Source organism: Xenopus laevis, chromosome 1L (genome assembly GCF_017654675.1).
Source record: "Xenopus laevis strain J_2021 chromosome 1L, Xenopus_laevis_v10.1, whole genome shotgun sequence".
In the NCBI taxonomy this organism is placed as follows: domain Eukaryota; kingdom Metazoa; phylum Chordata; class Amphibia; order Anura; family Pipidae; genus Xenopus; species Xenopus laevis.
In genome coordinates, this window is record NC_054371.1 from 106,681,273 (window position 1) to 106,701,992 (window position 20,720).

The 20,720-nt window shown below is 38.0% G+C and overlaps 1 protein-coding gene across 3 annotated transcripts in view; it reads right to left on the reverse strand.

Annotated features, from left to right (window-relative positions):
* Window positions 1-20,720, reverse strand: part of LOC100301952 (uncharacterized) — an 86,676-nt gene that overhangs the window by 28,198 nt on the left and 37,758 nt on the right. For all 3 annotated transcript variants that reach the window (XM_041583268.1, XM_041583247.1, NM_001161387.1), the window contains 4 exon segments: window positions 8,593-8,664; window positions 8,245-8,319; window positions 5,334-5,457; window positions 845-969 (listed from right to left, as the gene is read on the reverse strand). In XM_041583268.1, coding sequence (XP_041439202.1) covers window positions 845-969; window positions 5,334-5,457; window positions 8,245-8,319; window positions 8,593-8,664 — 396 coding nt within the window.

Consider the following 20,720-nt stretch of genomic DNA (forward strand, 5'->3'; position numbering starts at 1 on the left):
AAATGGAATAGGAGTATAGAATGTAGTTCTTTAGATGCTTTTACAACATTTAAAAATCAAGCAGTGTGTTGTGTTTGCAGGGGCTAAAGTGTCAGGCTTGAAAATATGTGCTATTTATATTTTGGAGTTTCTGCATGCCATATAGTTATAGTACTATATAGTTACAATATACTATGTATATTGGGTATCAAACTGTCCACAACAAGACACTTGACTTTCGCATTTATAAGCTGCAACTTACAAAGTGCACAGAAAGATGCAAAATGCCATGTTTTTTGCACATTTACAATGTGTCCTAAACTTTGCAGTACAGGTGCAGGTCTTTGTGCTCCGGAAAGGTAAAAGTGGTAAAGGTGCACTCTAAATTTAACCTTTAAAAAGTACTGATTTTCTTCTAGAAAATGAATTGTAGTTTTGATCTCCAGTGCTCTAACTATTGAGAGTCCAGAAATGACTAGGGATGCACCAAATCCAGGATTCGGTTCGGGATTCGGCCAGGATTCTGCCTTTTTCAGCAGGATTCGGATTTGGCCAAATCCTTCTGCCCAGCCGAACCGAATCCGAATCCTAATCCTGACTTTTTGTCAGAAAACAAGAAAGTAAAAAATGTTTTCTCCTTCCCAGGATTCGGTTCCGTATTCGGCCGAATCTTTCATGAAGGATTCGGGGGTTCGGCCGAATATAAAATAGTGGATTTGGTGCATCCCTAGAAATGACTAAGCTAATAGAAGAATGAGAGCTGCGGAATGGCGGAACTTCACTCCTTGATAAATTTACCCCTATGACTGACAATGAATCACTAAAGTAGTAATCAAACTAAAGCATGTGTTCTGTGGACACTCACCACCTTCCACATCTTCTGTCCAATTACGGTTGCTTCCAGTCGGTGATGAGGGCGATGTGTAGTATTCCCCCCCAGGGCTGGTATCAATGTCATCTTCCATAGAGCCAGATTTGTGCCGCTTACTCCTGCTCAAAAAAGAGTGGCAGTGTTATGACATGTTTACAATAACACATATTTGTAAGTTACATGTGAAGACCCAGTAAAATCTCCCCAAAAAACAGACATAAAACTGACTTTTTTTTTAGTGCAGGTATAGGATCCAAATTATCCAAATTTTAAAAAAAAACTATTTCCTTTTTCTCTGTAATAATAAAACAGTAACTTTTACTTGATCCAAACTAAAATATAATGGATCCTTATTGGAAGCAAAACCAGCCTTTTCGGTGTATGTTTGCTTTTCTAGTAGATTTAAGGTAAGAAGATCAAATTACGGAAAGATACAGGTCCCGTACCTGTATACAGGCCATGAGACACAACTAATTACATGTTGAAAAAAAAAGTCAATTGTCCATCAAGCTCAGTCATTCTGTGTGATGTCCCAGCATCACTGATCTATATTAGGAAATTAAATTACAATACACCTATACTTTGTAATTACAAATACAAATATTTACAGTACCTACAATTAGTATTCACACCTTTGGAAATACGTGGTATTTTTAATAGAGAAACAGCAATAGAATCGTGTATGTTAACTCTACTACCGGTAAGTAATTTAAATTAATTATAATAAATAACACAAAATGACTGATTACATAAGTACCGTATATACTCGAGTATAAGCCGTCCCGAGTATAAGCTGAGGTACCTAATTTTACCTCCAAAAACTGGGAAAGCTTATTGACTCGAGTATAAGCCGAGGGTGAGAAATGCAGCAGCTTCTGGTAAATTTCAATCTCATTTTTGGATGACTATTCTTAGGCGCCGGCGAATATTCTTAGGCGCTGGCTACTATTCTAAGGCGCCGGCGAATATTCCTAGGCGCTGGCTACTATTCTAAGGCGCCGGCGACCGTTTTTGCGCTTGACCCGAGTATAAGCCGAGGTAGAGTTTTTCAGCATATTTTGGGGGCTGAAAAACTCGGCTTATATTCGAGTATATACGGTATATAACCCTTCAAAGTCAAAGGTAGAAGTACCTATGACAGCAAATCGAGGCTTGAGCCTGCATGGGTAGGGCTATACCAGATAAGACTATATACAGCAAGCTCTGTCAGGTTGCATAGGGTCAATGACAGAACTATTTTTTTCAATTCTAGTCATAGATTCTTTATTGTATTGAAATCTGGAAACTGGCTTGGCCATTCCAGGACATTTACATTGTTTGCAGTTTCTTACAAACGCATTAATTTTTTCAGGAATTCACTGTATTTTCACTGTATTTTTACCAAATCCATTCTACCCTCTCTACTACCCTTACAAACCTTCCAGGGCCTAGTGAAGAGAAGCATTCCCACAGCATGATGCTGCCGCCATCACCCTGCTTCACAGTGAGGTTGGTGTGTTTGTGATGATATAGATATACCAAACATGGCATTTAGTCTTACGACCAAAAGCAGTTATCAGTGGATTTCTTTTTGCCACTTAAAGCTGTGGCTAGTGAAGCACCAGGGCAACAGTTGTTGCTTGCATAGTATTTCCAATCTCAGTCACTGAGGTTGTAACTGATTCAGAGTTGTCATAGGCCTCTTGGTGGGCTTCCTCTAATTTTTGCATGATCACTCACTATTGGTGGACATCCAGTTCTTGGCAGATGTGCAGCTATTCACAAAAAGGGTGTCAACTGTCAAGGAAAAATGATCAAACTTCCATGTGATTGTAGGACCCCCTCACCTGTCCCTTTAATGGTTGTCTTATGCCTTTAAAAATGGATGTTGTCTGGCAGTCTCTCTCCTTTAAAAGCCACAAGCAAGGGAGGAGTAAGCCTATGGAGCCAATGTTGTGGTTTTGGGAATTTCTCTCCTATAAAAGCTAATGACAGGAGGAGGAGTAAGTCCTGTGACTAGGACCAATGCCCAGGTCAGGAGACGTTTCCCAAGAAATGCTACCATGCAGGGAGGTGCCAGCCTATTAAAATATGACAGGAGGTAAATAGGACCACCATATTGGGTTTACCTTTAAATGGAAGGGTAGCTTGTAAATTTTATCATCATAACTATGTAACTATAGACCCTTATAACTGTATATTATATTGAGATGCTTGAAGATAGCAATGAATATAGAAAAGTGGTCTGCCAATTTGGTGGCTCAAGATTTGACTGTCCATTTGTCTACCAATGGAGACCATGGTCTGAATGATTGGATCTGCATTTTAAATTTGCCCATTTTTGGCCATATCACACATATCTGATAAAGAAGCCTGCTGCCTGACTTTTTGCATAGAACTGGAATTGTATGTACATAGTTTTTCTTCCAGGGGACTATGCAAACCTTTGGAGAACCTGAGAAAACGACTAGAAGCAAGAACAATATGCCATCATGTTGTGAAATAAAATAATCAAATTTGCAACCAAGACAAATGATCCATAAGTGGTTTTATATAAACAGCACAAATTGAAAGGTCCTTGATCTGTTTTCTATCATTTTGGGTATTAGTAGTCCATACTGTTCTCCCATGCAACAGTACTATGTCGTAATTATATAAAAAGCGGTCAGTAACCTCAGTGCTTTTTAAATGATGAAATGTTTACTGGGAATGGTTTTATATAAAAGCTGTAATCAGGAGTGTCCAAACTTTTTGCAACAAGGGCCAGATTTGGTGAGGTGAAAATGTGTGGGTGCCAACCATTCAGCCTGACATTCTTTGAACCATTAACATCGTTTAACTCATTTAAACAAGGAATCGCGTAGACGTAGCAATAAGAAGCAATTAAATACTTGTATTACCACAAGAACCTTGAATACATCAAAGATCTTATGAGGCTAAACCCTAGATGGGTGTAATAAATAAGCTGACTCCCAGATAGCTGAAGTTTAAATGGTCATAGAAGATATATATTAAGGGCTTGGGAAAGGGTTGGGCAAGTCCACATACATTTGCAGTATACAATGATATGGGACTGTGTATTTGTGTAACATAATCCTCAGACAAAATTAATTGGCCATGGAACTCGTTAATCGACTACATTCCCAGGACAACACTGTCATGTTGGTAGTAACTGAAAATTTTAGTAAGATGATCCACTTGATATATACAAACTGTAAGCTGTAGACATTTTTTGTCATCATATTTTGCCCATAAGATTGTCTCTCACAGAAGTTTTCAGTTTATTTGTAAGACTGGGAGAGCACTTACCATCCTGAATAAAAAAAAATTGCAGAATGTATTCCTCATAATGTCCTTGATGCTAGTGAAAATCTCATTACTGTGTCTGGAGAAATCTCCCCTGGCTTAAAATACTACAAGAGACACAAATCTTCCCCACAATATTCTATTGGTGACAACGTTAAGTTAGTCACTAAAAATATTCTCCTAAATTTGGTTCTACATGTATTAGTCTTTTGTTTATTGCTGGAATCATCAGCCATGTCCTCATCTGTCTACAGCTTTTTGCAGAGATACAAATCCAAAATGTATCCTTTGTCAAGATTTAAAGTTTTCTCTGATCTTCCACAAACTGCTCCTGTCATTGAGGACAGTAATCTACAACATGAGGGAGAAAATGTTATTGATTCCAAGACACTCCTGGGTCAAGTAAGCCTGATATATATAACCCCTGCTTAGTACGAGAATTCCACAGGAGATTTCCTGAAAAGCCCAGTAGTAGGGGTCCTGTGGGTAAGTGGCCACTGAAAGTTTAGCATATCAGCGATATCGGCCCTGTGCCACTCTTGCTGCACAATGAAAAAAAGACCCAAGTTCAATTCAGATTATAGGTCCTTACTATGCTACACTCCTGGGTACACTAGTTTTATGAATTAACTAGCTTACTGTTCCTGGCCTGTTTTTTTTTTTACTATTCTTGTTGCTGACTGCTTTGAACTGCTCCAGAACTTTGATACAGTTTAACTTTTGGATGCTTCACTACAAAACTTTTGTCTGACCTGACTGTTTCATAGTGTGCACCTCTTTCTTAGTCCCTACTGGTCATGATGGCCTTGAGACTCAGACAGAAGTTCTGCATAGAATAAATTTGGTAATGAAGCAATAATGCTAACTATGATGGCTATTGCAGATGCAACATATCTACTTGAAATTATTTAAGATGTTTAGATGAATAGACATAAGACAAAGTACAGTTGGTCATACATAGGAAGATCCACTTGTCTTTGCTATATAAAGTTAACCATGTTGAGGGCCAAACTGGGCTGATTTGAATTTAAGGCCCATAAATAATATGGCAGGCCTGTCCAGATCCATTGCCCATGGGCCTTAAACAGCCTCTATTGGTCCTCAGCCAACAAGATGAATTGAGCTGTCAAAATCTACCCATGTAAAACCAGCTTAACACACTGTTGGGGCCTTATAATAACATTTTAATGTAACATACCCACTGGATGATGTACTGGGGAGTGTCCTCCTCATCCCAGTGCCTGCAGGGTTTAAATCATATGCCAGGTGTCCTTGTAACTCTCCCAGAGAGAAATTTGGGCCTGTGCCAGACACAACTGGGGCTAGAGTGAGAAAAAAATTTAAAATATAAGTGCCATGCATGCAAGGAAGGGATCCATTTGATCTGTCAGTGCTGTGCATATGCAATAAACTCAATAATTTTGCATTTGGCATGCAATAGCATTCAAGTAGTCTCTGCTGTATTTTTAATTATCTTTAAAGCAACTCAAAGGATCTAATTGTCAGAAGTAGCAAAAAAAAAATGTATATTAGAAGTTAAAGCATGAGGGGTGTACTCCGGGGAATTCTGAGAAAATTAACACCATAAATTATTAATTTTCCTCAAATTATACACAAAGTGGCGTATCAGTTATGCAGATAATTATAATAAAGTTCCAGGGCTTAACTGTAGACCCACAAATCCTTAGAGAGGTTGATTCACTTTTTTTTTCAAGATGATACACTTACAGTATTTTCACCCTTTCTGGCATGCTCAATGGGCTGGAGTAGGACTTATAAAATTAAAATATGTAAAAAGTCTAAGCCTAATACTTATGGCCCACAAATTGGACACATTCAGTAATAATAAGGTTTAATAATAGAATAAGTTTAATCAGAATACCTTTTAATAATAGTAGCCATTATAAGTAAAAAAAAGCATGGCTTTATGAAGACAACAATCAAGTGGTGTTATTGTAGTTGAAACAAAAACCTTTACAACATTTCATAGACAACAAGGCAATGCTCAATGTTTAAATGAACTGATGATTGCCTGAAAAGCCTAAGTACTGTGATACTAATTTTCTAACAATGGGCACATTTGCACCAGTGCAGTGACCGAGATTAACCTGAGATTTGCTTTCATTGTTCTACCTGCAATTATCCAATAAAGCTTGTACATTTTAGTGGATTAATACAACAAGCCCAGACTTATGGGTTTTCTGAAATACGTATTTTTGTAGTGGGTCATAGTATGTATTTTTACTTTAAAACGTTTTATCAGCACCAAACTGATCACTATTTTTTCTCATTATTAATGTCACATAGGCCTTTTAGATCACCACTCACTCTTAGAAAGTCATTTTACAGTCAGCAGACGGAAATGTATAGATGGTAGAGGGTCATGACAATCTAAAAAATCATTATGGCATTAGCCTTGGAAAGAGAAACATGAAGGTTTTTGGACCGATTAAGTTGATTAAGATATGGTTTTCAGTAAGGAACAAGGAGAAGAAGCTGGGGAGATCAACCTTTTTCAAACAATTACTTAGCTATCATTCCACATATCCAGTGTCTGAGTCAACCTGAAGAGTTGAGTGCAGTGCAGTTTGACACTGAACCCTTTATAGGGCATGGGCACTTCCTTGTGGAGTCCAAAATCAATGCAGATCAATGCAACCATCTCAGACTGTCTCACAAAGTTCTATATGAGAGTGGCAGGTCCCTGCAGAGCACTTGTCAAGTTTTTTTTAAAAGAAAAAATGTTGTTTATTTCAGCAAAGATGCCAGTCAATATGACCCTTGCTCTTTCCAGCCTCTATCCTCTAAAATTGGGTGGTAAAATGAATGCTTGATTGCCATTCACAAGGTCAGAACACTGAAGCTTTTTTAAAACCCTGGGACGCAAGTATAGAACACTTAGGGGTGCAAGTGCTAAAACACTAAGGGTCACAAGATTGCACCATTTCATTCTATGTCTGCTCCTTTACGTGGTTTGACTACTAGCAACTGACAACAAACCACTTTGCTCAGAGTTAATTTCCAAAGCAACAATAGAATTGCACTTTATGGTAGGAACCATGAAAATACCATCCTCATTTCTCACTATGATATTGCTAATCAGGAATTACACACCATCAAGGTAGCCCTTAAAAAGCAGCAACATCTATTGTAAGGGGGTCTGTATGTCTGTTGATAAACAAATAAGAATTTGAAGTCAATTCAAGCTTTCAAAAGTCTGAATGCCAGACAAGCATTTGTCCAGTTTAATTTTTTAATCACATATCTTCCAGGCCCCAAAAAGATAATCAGATATTCTTTTAGGGTTGAGTCCCTCAACTTGCTTTCAACATAGGAGCTTCTCTGCCTGACGCAACCTTCTATCCCAGCTGTTGTACACTCTAATTTCTTCAGTATTTTCATCAGAAAACCCATATTTTAAAGAAAGTAGGTCATTTAGGGATACTCATGAACTCTTAAAACTGTACTGTTTGGTGGTGAACCAAGTTAAACAACATAAAGATTTTGTTTCTTGTAGTATATGTGCCTCTTACAAAGATACTCCTTCTGTGTAGCCTCATACAATCTTTGCCTGTCCCAAATCACTTGTGCAGAATTGCACATTTTGTCCTATTACCCAAGCCATATTGCAACTTTCTAAACTTTTCCTTCCAACATATCTACTATCTCCATGGCTTTGCCCTTAAAAGTGTATTCAGCAGAAGGTCTCAGCTTATATACAAGGTTAGGCAATCACTTTGCAGATTGCTAGGTTCAGCCTTCAGTTCTCTTCTGAATAACACCCTCAATCCAACAAAGCTGCTGAATGAGTTAATCTAGCTATGTGGGATCGCTTTATTAAATATGACCATACATTTTGAGATATTAAGATTGCCTGTGATAGAGCTGTTTTAGAGAATGATGATTTGTTGCTTTTCCAAAAATTTAACTGGACTAGTAGGGTTTTAAGTAGGAGCTTTAATTGGGGCAATTTATTGTTACTTTAAACCACTTAGTAAGTTAGTAAAAAAAAAAAGTTAGTAAAAAAATTCACAACTGAAGTTTTATCAACTTGTAAGTAATATAAAAAGCTATAACTCTTTTGGTCTGTCACTACAAAACATACTCACTTCTAGACACCTGAATTAATTCTGTGACGCTGAAAACTCCAGAAGTGACAAAACTCTCCTGGAAGTCTGTAATATCTGCAGAGAGAAACAAATGTCACACAAATCAAAGCAACTCCTATAAATGTGAGATACCAGGGGCCCTGAACAATATTTGCCCCACTTATCGAAGAAGATGTTAATGTCATGTTGGCATATCATGCTTTTTGTATTGGCATATTGCACATAAGTCGCAGGCCAACTTTGAACCCTTCTTTTGCCAAAATGTGCATTCCCCTAAATTATTACAAAACAGCACATGGACAGTATGCACATACAGTAATGTCAAGATCGTATCTAACCAAAACTCACCCAAATTGATGGGCTTAGTGTCCTCCAGATCTGATCCTATAGTCGTGCGAGGGCTGCTATTCTGTTCTGAGTCTAAAACACAGAGAAAGCAAATCAGTGAAACAGAACAGGTATAATCAAGGTTTCCTCGGTGTACTTAAAGTAACATTACATTTTAATAACAATTTCTAGTTCTGGATTCGTGCATTGCACTTGGCTCAGCCTCACCTTAGATGTAATTTATAAAATGCACTACCTGAGCTCTGCACCTTAGTCCAGATTAAAACCTTGAGTAATGAGCAAGTTAGAGGGTGGGAGAAGGTATATGCCTCCCCATCTGCCACGCATGAATACAGCACTGCTGAACAAAGGCAGTAGGGTAGTCACTGCACCTTTGGGTATTGCCAGCAGGACACAATGATTTGCACCTGTTTTTTGCACTGTGCACCCTTCCCAGATGTAGTAAATGAAACATCACATATAATAGTAAATGTTCTTCCTACACTATCATCCCCTTTTACCTGTTCATGGCATTCCTACCATGCTTTTCAATCAGCAAAGAAAGCTGTAGGGGCCATGTATTGCCTTTGATAAAAAAAATTTCTAGAAGTCTTCCTATTGATTAAGAAACAGTTTTGTTACTTGCAATACTAAATAGTAATCTGGCACAGGGGGTGGTATTCCTGTTCTGCAGTGCAGATTCTAGGTTTTTCTGCAGCCAGGTCACTAATGGACAGATTTATCATTTGAGATTAGAGCTTTCCACAAAAAAATCCCCTTCCTATTCATTCATATGGAATTTTTTAGGGATGCACCGAATCCAGGATTCGGTTCAGGATTCAGCCAGGATTCGGCCTTTTTCAGCAGGATTCGGATTCAGCCGAATCCTTCTGCCTAGCGGAACCGAATCAGAATCCTAATTTGCATATGCAAATTAGGGGCGGGGAGGGAAATTGTGTGACCTTTTGTCACAAAACCAAAAAGTAATCAATGTTTTCCCTTTCCCACCCCTAATTTGCATATGCAAATTAGGATTCGGTTTGGTATTCGGCCAAATCTTTCGCAAAGGATTCGGGGGTTCGACCGAATCCAAATAGTGGATTCGGTGCATCCCTAGAATTTTTTAGAATTGTATTTCACCCATTGATAAAAACGATTCTAAAAATCCCATAGGAATGAATAAAAAAGTGAGTGAATTTCGCTGTGTTAAACTCATATGTCACATTTTGATACATTTGTCCCTAACTGTCAAGACCTATTGGCTCTACTAAGGTGGGAGTCGGGACCAAGTTGGAAACTGGTGTGCAGACTGGCAGGAAATAGTCCTATTTGCGGTACACAAAGAGTTAAGCTGATTGGGGTCGATATCCTGGCAAAAGTTAGGGGCAGGCAGCAATCAGTGTAGTCAGGAGACAAAGCAGAAGGGTCAAGAACCAGGAATTGGCAAAATAGCCATTACAAAACTCCCAGGAACTCTCAGGAGAAGGACTTATATTCGGGCATTGATGTTCTTTTAATGCTGAATTTGTCAACAAGCATGGCGTGGCGTGCAATGTCACAGAGTTGCTCCCATAGGTGCTGCCGATATTTGTCAGAATTGTAGAGGAAACCAGCGCTCGTAGCACGAAGTTTTGGACAAGGGGAGAATGACAAAAATAGTAATATAGTGTAGTACTTCTTATGGTATGACACACTGCTTAGTGCATAGGCAAAACTGAAATCTTATATAGGTGCCTTTAACCCTCTACTCATCCACACTGTGCACTTTCTGCAACAAAGCAGAAGGGTCAAGAACCAGGAATTGGCAAAATAGCCATTACAAAACTCCCAGGAACTCTCAGGAGAAGGACTTATATTCGGGCATTGATGTTCTTTTAATGCTGAATTTGTCAACAAGCATGGCGTGGCGTGCAATGTCACAGAGTTGCTCCCATAGGTGCTGCCATCTTGACATAAATGGGCAGATTGGATCGAGTTGTTTTTCCATGAAAATTTTAGTTTTCAAGGTTATTTTTTTGGTCAAAAATTAAATTTTTGGGTTTAAAGAAACTAGAATTTTCAAGATTTATTATACCCTGGAAATAGCTGGAATCTAAAAAAAATACTCCTAACACCTGTCAAGGTCATGTAGGATCGAGTTTTTCAGAGGGTTTTGCTTGAAAACTCGATCAGTTTGAACAATTCCAGTATTTTTTTTGCTGAAAACTCCTGGCTCAAGCAATTGGTTCTTTAAACGACGCATGAGTTCCTAAACTTGTGTGGTTTCTTCATCCGATTAATTCAGTTTTCCGTGGATCGTTTTTTTTTCCCCGAGCAAAAATTAAAAAGCTTGGCACCTTAAAATGGCAAGTTTTTTATGTTTTTGAAAAACCTGTTCTGGCATGGAAATCCCATACATATATCAAGGCCAAGATGCAACGTCAAAACAGGACACAAAACATGGATCTGCTTTGAAACATTTTTTGACAAATAGCTGAGATTCCGAGGAATTATCATATTTCTGTTTCTTGATGAGACAACCATTAATTTCACATGGCATAAAAACCTCTTCATAATTATAGGAAGTAATACTTTACTTATTGCTGCTAACTATACAACAAATATAACTCTGTAGCTGCCTTTTGCAACTAAAATACTTTTTTTTACACAAAAACTATATACAGCACTATCTTTTTAAATACCTTCCAAGGCTCTGATAATATCCTACAATACTTCTCCTAGTGAATGTGTTTTCTATCAACTCAATTAGGAAATTAATCTGTAAAGCTTGTGACTGATGGTTAATCACTGTAAAGTATATAGTGAATAAAGTACCCCCTCTTGTAAAATATAAGGATATTATAAGTTACCGAGGAGTTTCATGACCATATAAAAACACGAGGCCGAAGGCCGAGTGTTTTTATACAGGTCATGGAACTCCGAGGTAACTTCTAATATCCTCATATTTTGCAACTGGGGGTACTTTATTTATTATAATACACAAGTTTTAGGGAATCATGTGACAGAAATGACATCAGAACTCACCGTTTATAACTGATGACATCAGAACTCACCGTTTATAAGGATATAATTTACAAGATATTCATGGCTTTTGTGTATTATAAGGTAATATCTAAAAATGAAATAAAGTATTATAGTATTATATTCTGTCTTAACCAAAGTCAAAAGCATGCCCTAAAACCTGTTTAGTTTGTCATTTAAAATATTCTACTATGATTTCTAATCTGTCCTTTAACCCATTTTCACTGTGATCTACGCTTTTTTAATATCTCCTTAATTGCCTTCCTAAGCAGCGTTACCCTTTTTACTCTCAGTACGTCAGCATTTTGTTTCCTATGTTTTATTGTAATCTGACTATTTTCATTTTGTCACTGTCTAATTTCTTTCTTTTCCACAGCTAAACAAGCATTTTTCTCACTTTCCCTATCATCTCACCTATTTTCCACACACATAAAATACCTGGAAACTGCCAGCTATATTTTTTTTCTTAGCATCCTCCTTCTGTCGCTCCTTGGTGTGTCCCTGCCCTGCTTTTTCCCCTTGTCTCCTTCTGCATCTGTCTATTAATATCCCCTTCCTCCATTCCTGCAGACACTGAGCTCAGCAATTCACATTATAGAGAGCTTCACATCTGTCCTCTCTGCAGAGGATACGTACATCTTTCACAATGTAGACCCCAGCTCCCACTCCCACCAGCACCCTGCACCTTTCCCTAAAATTTAATTTATGCTATAATTGTGTACCACCTTGCATATAAAAGGAATTTATTATTAGAGAGAAAGAAGAAAACTGCATAATATTATGCTGCATCATAATAAATATTTTAAAATATTTAAATATGTTTAAATGTTGCTTTATTTTTGCATAGCAAAGCAGAAATACTGGGAAAAAAAATACAGTCCATTGGGACATGAAAAGGGCATTCCGCTTTAATTTATTCTGTCTCTATAGTATTTGTTTTGCAGAGGTGCAGTTTCTGGTGTTCCAAGTTACAGTGCAAAGTAGAGGCACATTACTTATGTGCATGAAGAAACATGATGCTTCTTCTTCTGTGTCAGGACACCCATGATCCGCCCTTTGTATTTTTTTGCAGGTTGTGCCCAACAGTGCACCTTTCACAGGCAGAAAAACATGGCACCTTGAGCTTGGGTTTTTTTTGCTCTTGGCCCCAGTTAAATAAATGAGCCATTTGGTCTAAAACAATAGTCAGAAAAACCTGCTACCAGTCTGTAGTTCAGATATAATCAGCAACTATACTGGTTGTGCTTAAAAATCTAACTGAGGACATTTTAGGAACAATATTTAGAACCTGGTATTTTAAAAATATAGGGGTTATTTATCAAAGGTCGAAATACCTCGACAGGTATTAGCTTCAGATTCAAGCTATTTCCACTTGGGGGTATAATAAATCTTGAAAAATTCAAGTTTTGAAAAAAAGAAAATTAGTTTGTCTTTTTAAATGCAAAAATACCCTTGAAAACTCAAAATTTCAGGTAAAATACCTAGTCCCCTACATTTTTAACCTCTGAATCTTTATAGCTGTATTTCCTCTTATATTTTAAGTTTCCACCATTCCAAACTTCTGTGCAATTTTAATCCTATCTATTGTTGCATTGCTCTCTTTCCAGCTTTCTACTTTCCAAAACTATATCATGAAAGTGGGAATGATGGGAATTAATGGATACAATGAAAACATTTTAAAATACTCCAGGCTAAAATATAACACAAGATTACAGAAGTAAAAAGAAAATAATGTGTAATATGGTAATTCGCTGCCATAACCAACCAGTGTAAATGAACCATAACTAGTGTAGGAGGGACCTATATTCAACAGTGCGTCCCTAGGGTAGATGCAGAAAACCTCCTAACCAGTGACCAGTATAATCATGCTTTAAAAGATCCTTAAAGTCTCTACTGTATTTAACAACTCTTTAATCACCCCCAACTCTAAGGTTGGGGTGACACAATCTGGATAACAGGATCCATACCTGTAATTTATTTGCTACTTTTTTTTTATAATACATAGCTTTGAAAAATCCATTTACAAGCCTGTCAATCATCTCAACTATGTTCCCAACTTTTGAGAAAACTAGCTTGTCTAAACTTGGAAACAAACATTATAAAACGGCATCCATGTAATGGTGTATTAAAACAAAAGGTTTCTTTATATCCTTGTGGGAGCAGTTCCCAAAAAAGAAAATTGGATTGATACAAATGTATTGGGTTAGGTTTGGGTACACAGCCAGTATGTATGTAGATTTATTTTTAATGAGCTAGCCATATGCATTACAAAATGCTTATATGTTTGGTAGAAAACAATGTAAACCGCTACTTTTAAAAAAATTAAATCTTCATTTTATAATAGTTCCTCTTTATGTTCTAAATTGCCGGGCATTTCACTCATGCTGCAGAGGTGAAATAATGTAGCCTGGAATGATAAGCATGGGAGGAAAGCAATCAAACTGTTCAGCTACAAAAGATCTTTCAAAGGTAAGAGCCTTTTAATATTTAAAATATTTATGTGGTCTGTATACATTTTGACTTGGTTTGACAGAGCAGTACAACAGATGGGTCTATTTTATTTGATGGCAAGTAACTTTCTCTTGCCAATATCACAAGAAGAAGAATTATTGGATAAATAGTTACAAGACTGTAGGGGACCCTGTAATTTGAGAAAAGGATTTGAGAAAAGGATTGCTCTTCCACCAGTGCTGAAACATCAATCTCAATAGTAAGTACAAGACTTCGGGACAACCAAAGCCCTATTTTAGTTTATCAAAAACAGATTGTGCTTTAGGGCTCTTGCAGACGAGTGTTTTTACCTGCACTCCCCTGCGTTCAGGTTTCATGCATTCAGCCGCAGGGTAGACGCACTGAATTCTTTTCAATGTGGCTGTACTCGCACAGACGCATATAAGCACTGAACGCATGTAAAATGCAACATGCTGCGTCCCAACCTGCATTCGGCGCTTACATGCGTCTGCGTGAGTACAGCCACATTGAATTCAGTGTGTCTACTCCTTCGCTCCCCTGCAGCCGAACGCATGAAACCGGAATGCAGGGGCAGCTCAGGTAAAAACGCCCATCTGTAAGAGCCCTTAGAAGTCCAGTTAACTTTAATCCATTTTTTAGTAAAAGCATTAATGGGAGTAACAATTTGAGTATCTGAATGCAGAATTTAGCCCATGCACTGGCTATTAGGGGTCACCTGCTGAGGCCTTGTGGCATAAGTTCTGAACATATAATTTCCCTTCCAACTTCATGCAGATTCTCCAAGAGACAGAATATAAGACACATGTTAATATTATAAACCAAGGGTTGCTTTAATATATCAAAAGTGGTGCATCCTAGCTGTACACACAGGAATAGAGCGATCCATTTACTATAAATTGTATGGGGAATTAATAAAGGGTGCACACACTGCAGGACACACAGTTCCACAAAAGCATATACTGTGCTTTTGGTTCCAGACTGACCAAAGAAAGGAAGATGGGTAGGTACTGGACACAGCTTTTCAGCTTTTATTAATAATATACAGTATAAGTATATCAAGAACAATAAATCTTAGCACTGCTTTCAAATAAGGGTTGAGTTTAAAAGCTGTTATATAGCATGCTGCAGTCCCAACTATCCTAAACCACCTCCCACACAGTTCTTTGCCAGGACTAATCAATACCCATCGATTGAATTCTGTCTGTGCTGCCAATCAGAGGCTGATTAGAATTTAAACTTGATGGGACAATCTCTCCTCACTTCACCCTGTACTCCACAAAAGAATTAAGTGGGCTGCAATGAATAAAAACATGATAATGCTGAAAATATCTATATCGAATAAAGATTAACATGTAGCATATACAGGTCAATCTAATCCATCAGTTCCAATGTACTACAGCGGTCCAAAGGTGAAACAACAAGTGTTTGGTAGTGGATACTACAAACATTACTCTTCAAGCCACTAAGAAGCCAACTCTTTAAAATATTGAAACCATATGGAATACACAGATATTTTAGTGATATATAAATCTATGCCTTTTTAATCCTTTACTTGCAACCTGTTTTGCCAGGTTTAGGAAAATTCTGTTACTATTGTTGGCTAATATAACCAATTATAAAGATAAACCAGTCCTTTCCATTAGTTTGTGACATATTGAGAAAGGATGATAAGTAGGTGAGGTAGGAAGACCTCTGAGGCTGTGGTGGCCACCCCATGCCTGGGAGCTCGGTCAAGAGAATCGGAGCTCCAGATTTTCCCAACTGAATATGAAATGCTTGCGCTATATACAGTGCTGGGAGCTACAGTTCAGCTATGGATTCAGCAACAGTGTGCTCACACTATAGAGAGTGCTGGGAGCTATGTCTGAAGGATAACACAAGCTGCATATGTTTATGGAATGGATTTATCACTGTGGATGTCTGCTCCAGCTCTAGGTGAGCCTGCAGCTCTGTGTGTGAGCCCTAGGGTGAGTGATGCCAGGGGAGGCTGGTAAAGAAAGGATCCAGCATATTTCCATTTGTGACACAGGCTCTGTTTATGCCTGCCACGAGGGAGCCAGTACCTAACCGGAGGGAAAGGTATTTTTTGGGCTGCTAGTGCTACTTGGGACCTATTGTGCTCATTTGGAAAAAGTGATTGAGATTTTTAATCTGCAAATGAATAGTGCGGGACTTTGCCTGGCATGGAGGGCCAGGAAATGGACTGCCCCAGGTTCTTATGGGTGTGGGTTATATGTGATTGATGTAAATGTGTTTTTACTTACCCTTTAAATTAAACTTTCTTTATATAAAGTTGTTGTTTTTATAAAAGCAAAGTGTGTGTTGCATGTAATTCCTAATGGGGCCACCCACAGGTGTATTCCCGGATCCCATTAGGTGGAGGCACTGCCAGAGAAGAGAATTCCCAGTACCCTTTCACCTTGCAAGGGGACTCAGGACCTGTAAGTGGTACATTTTGTGATGCACCACCTTGGCATCAAGGGGTGGTCAAAAATGGGTTACAAACATGTGTCTGGGAGCTAAGAGTCTATGGTCCTGTTCAGGGAGTGTTATGTCTACTAGAATAGTCATTATAGTTTTAGGGCATCAATGGATTTGATAACAAAGTTATACATGTAAACAGGAAAAACTGTTACAATGTGAAAAATGTACAGTTTCCACAAACACAGTGGATGGTTGTAAATCCTGTAATGACAGGCAAACTTTATTTAAAGGGGGTGAAATTATACAGTCCAGCCAGGTGTTGATCTCTTTGGGTGCAATAAAGAAGTGTGTCTTGCAATTATTTGTAGTCAAGCAGGATACTCACTTCATATTCAAGGTTAGCAGTTTCTTATTCTCCTTATTGAAATTGTCACATTGACTATTACTTCTGAGGAAAGATCAGCAGAGGCTGATACTGTAACTGACTGCAAACAGAAGACAACTTTTGTTTAGTTCTAGGACTAGAATTGCTTTTAAGGGTTCTGTATGGCCTACCTTCGGCTCATTCTGGAAAACCAATGAAGTGGAAATTGTATCTTGTTAGTCTTAGTCGTCTGTCTTTAAATGGCTATTTAAGACCACCCAGTGCAGTTCTTGCCCTCTGCGGGGTAACTCTATTGTTGTGGAGCTTTCTCTGAACTTTTGTACGTCATATTTAATAACTAAAAAAAGAACAAATGTAACTTAATTGGTTGTGTGTACCATATTCCTAGTAACAGATCTTATGGATCTCTGAATGCCCTGTGATGCTAGAAGAGAATGATATTAGACCAAGCAGAGGTTAAGGCTGCTTGCTTCTAAGCCTTGCTTTGACCCAAAATTAAAAATCAGTACACCCATCATTAGGTCTGTAAGGGTCAACTGCTAATAATAAAGGACTATGGAACTAGAAGAGAACACACTGCACTACAAAATGATAAAATGTGTATGTAATTTACCCAAAGAAATAGTATATATACTGGATTATGACGTGTACCAGCCCCCATATGTAATAAAAAGCACTAACTTTGCCCAGTAGTATAAACAACCAAGATATTTGCTTTTAAACAAGTGACCAGTAAATTCTACTTACTGATTGGTTACTATGGGTTAAAGCTCCTGGGCAAACTTATGGGTCTATTTATTAAAGGCTGAGTTATGTTTTTTTCCAACAATTTTAGTTTTTTTCACAAAAAAAACCTCTAACTTAACTTAGAGATTTATTATGCCCCAAAGCAGCAAAACATCACAAAATACTCCAGTTAAAATCTGTCAAATTCATGTAAAAATCAATGGCAGAGGTCCCTTTAAAGGACAAGGAAAGTTAAACTAAAGAAGTAGGCTAGGAATGTTGTACATTATGTTTAAGGCTTCTGTACCAGCCCCAGGCAACCACAGCCCTTTAGCAGTAAAGATCTGTGTCTCCAAAGATGCCCCAGTAGCTCCCCATCTTTTTTTCTGTTGATTCACTGCACACGCTCTGTGCTGCTGTCACTTACTGAGGTAAGGGACCAACTGAAAATATACAGTACACGTAGAATATAAATATCACAGTATAAGGCTGATTAGTAATTAATATGGATAATTACTATATGGCAGCACAGAAGCCAGTGCAACTAGCATGAGAATGTAATAATCAGCGCTGTAGCATCAGGCCAATCTCATTTTCTGCTTCATAATTTGCAGTGACCCCTAAGCTTAGCTTCTCAACAGCTGCACAGAGCCCACTGAGCATGTGAGTGTTGCAGACACTTTCCAAGATGATGATCCCCTGTGACAGGTTTGAAGTCCTGAATCATTGCTGCTATTGAGACGCTGAAACTTTAGGCTGGTGCAATAGGTGCAGTATATAAAACGTGGCATTTTTAGCCATATTCATTTTTAGGGTTTAGTTATCATTAAACCATTTGAAGATGTTTTTTGCCTTCATAATTTTCGGGTGTTTTGGGATGTATGACGTTGGTTTTCGCTTGAAAACTCGAGGAATTTGGTCCAATTTTTGTTGTTTAATTATTAGTAAATTAAAAGTTTTTTTTAAACTAAAAGTTTTAGTAAATAACGCCCAAGGGGGTAAATTCACTAACTTCCAGAAAATTCGCCAGCTATGGGTTCGCTCACAGCGCAACACTTCGCCAGACCTAGATTTGACAGGAAACCAGTTGTGTCCAGGACGCTGAACATTGTCGAAGTTCCGGTAGCGTTACTGCACCAAGTGAAGCTAAGTTCAATGGACGTATATGAAAATACATTATACTACACAAGCCTGGGAAACCTTAATAGAATAAAATAAAGTTGTTATATTGCTCTACACATGAGCCCAGTATATAGTTTAGGAAATGTAGGGCGGAAGCCGGTTACCCCAAAAAAATGTTACGCTCTTTTTCAGTCTATCACCCTGAAAAAAGGAAAAGAAGCTAGCGTTTTTTGGGCAAGTCTGGCGCAAGAGGTAACATTCAGTAAAATACGCATCTTATTGAGTTATGTCCATTCACCAGAGCGCAAATTCGCCAGGCGTTCGGGAGCAAAGTACCGATAGAGTCTATCTCCTTCGCTAGCGAAGTCACTCCAGCGACTGTTAGTAAACCGGCGAAGTACCAAAATGATGTCACGCTGGTGAATTTTCGCTCTCGCATTAGTCACTTCGCCCTTTAGTAAATTTGCCACTTAGTGTCTTTTATTACAAAACCCCTCATTAGTGCATTTTAGTCTTTTATCATATAATAATAATAGATATTCCCTTAATATTATTTTTGTTTATATAATATTATGTTTTGGCCTTTAACGAAAAATGGCTATAACTTTTTAAAGATGAAATGATTACTGAAAATTATTGTGAACAAGGCCTGATGATTACACTCTGGTACTTTTTCTGATTTTCCCAGGCTCACTTTCATCTGGTATGGAACCAAATGATTGGTGGAAAGTAATTGCAATATTTAAAAAGGGATAACAAGCAACCCTTCTTCTATTTAGATAAATATAGCAACCCCTTAGCTCCCTGCCTTGCAGAACGAAATTATTATAGCCTGGCTCCTAAAGGGCAACCAGACCAGTCCGTGAATCAATTTTTTACTAAAAGATCATTTGCATAACCTTGTATTTTTTCACTTGCTAAAAAGGCATCCATCCATTTCTCAAAAAGCTTAAAAGTGTCTGCCAGTACAATTGCTTTACTTATAAAAAAAGTTTACAAGTCCTGTAGGTATATATAGCCCCTTTAACAGATTTCCTACTGTATAGTCAAAAATCTAGCCCGCACCATAGGTTTTGTGCTTCAGGTTTTTTCTTTAATCTATGCCTTGCTGTGTATGATCAACATATATTTAATACACAAGAGCAATGCATAACTACAATACATGATGCCATGCACAGATTCAAGGCACCCAATTTCAGTAACAGTGCAGTGACCCACCTCCATGTTCTACTGTAGCAATGGTTCTCTTTTATTTGAAAGCTTAATGTTTTCCTGTAAACAAAGTGATGTGCTTCACCAAAAAGCTCTAATTTTGTTTCATCTGTGTTGTGTTCAGTTAGGCTCTGTCAGCAGTGGGGACTTTCTGCATCTCCTACCATAGAACCCCCTTTCGGCAATTTGGTGATGGATGTTGTGAGTTGAAACTGATATACCTTGTGTCTGAAAGTCAGCTTGAATCTGTCTTGCAATTGATGAAGTCTCTTTCACCTCAATTTGATCAATCCAAATTTTTAACAATTTTTCTATTGCATCATGAAGGGTGCTTGGCTTCAGTGTCCTTGATAACATTGCAAACAGTGAACAGGAACATTAAAGTCTATGCAGATTGTCTTGTAACCTTGAGATTGTCAATGATTTCTTAATATTTTCTTTGTTGAAAGTGCAGCTATAAACCATAATAAAACTGGAAGGGCTTTTTAAAGGGGAACTCCACAAAAAATAACTTAAACTTTTTGAAAAGTAAACATAATTTCAAGCAACTTTGCAATATAAATCAGCTAATAAATATGCAGATTGTTCATGATTTTTAATGGTTTGGAACAGTTTCCTAAGCCTAGCCCCCTGCTCTCCTGCTGATCTGTCTGACTACTTTGCTGAGCTGGCTGACTACTGTTACTTTGTATCAGCAGCCATCTGTCCTTAGCCTGCATCCTCCAAACCCCACAATTCCCTGCACACATGATTTCAATAAGGAACAGAACATCACAGTGCAATGCAT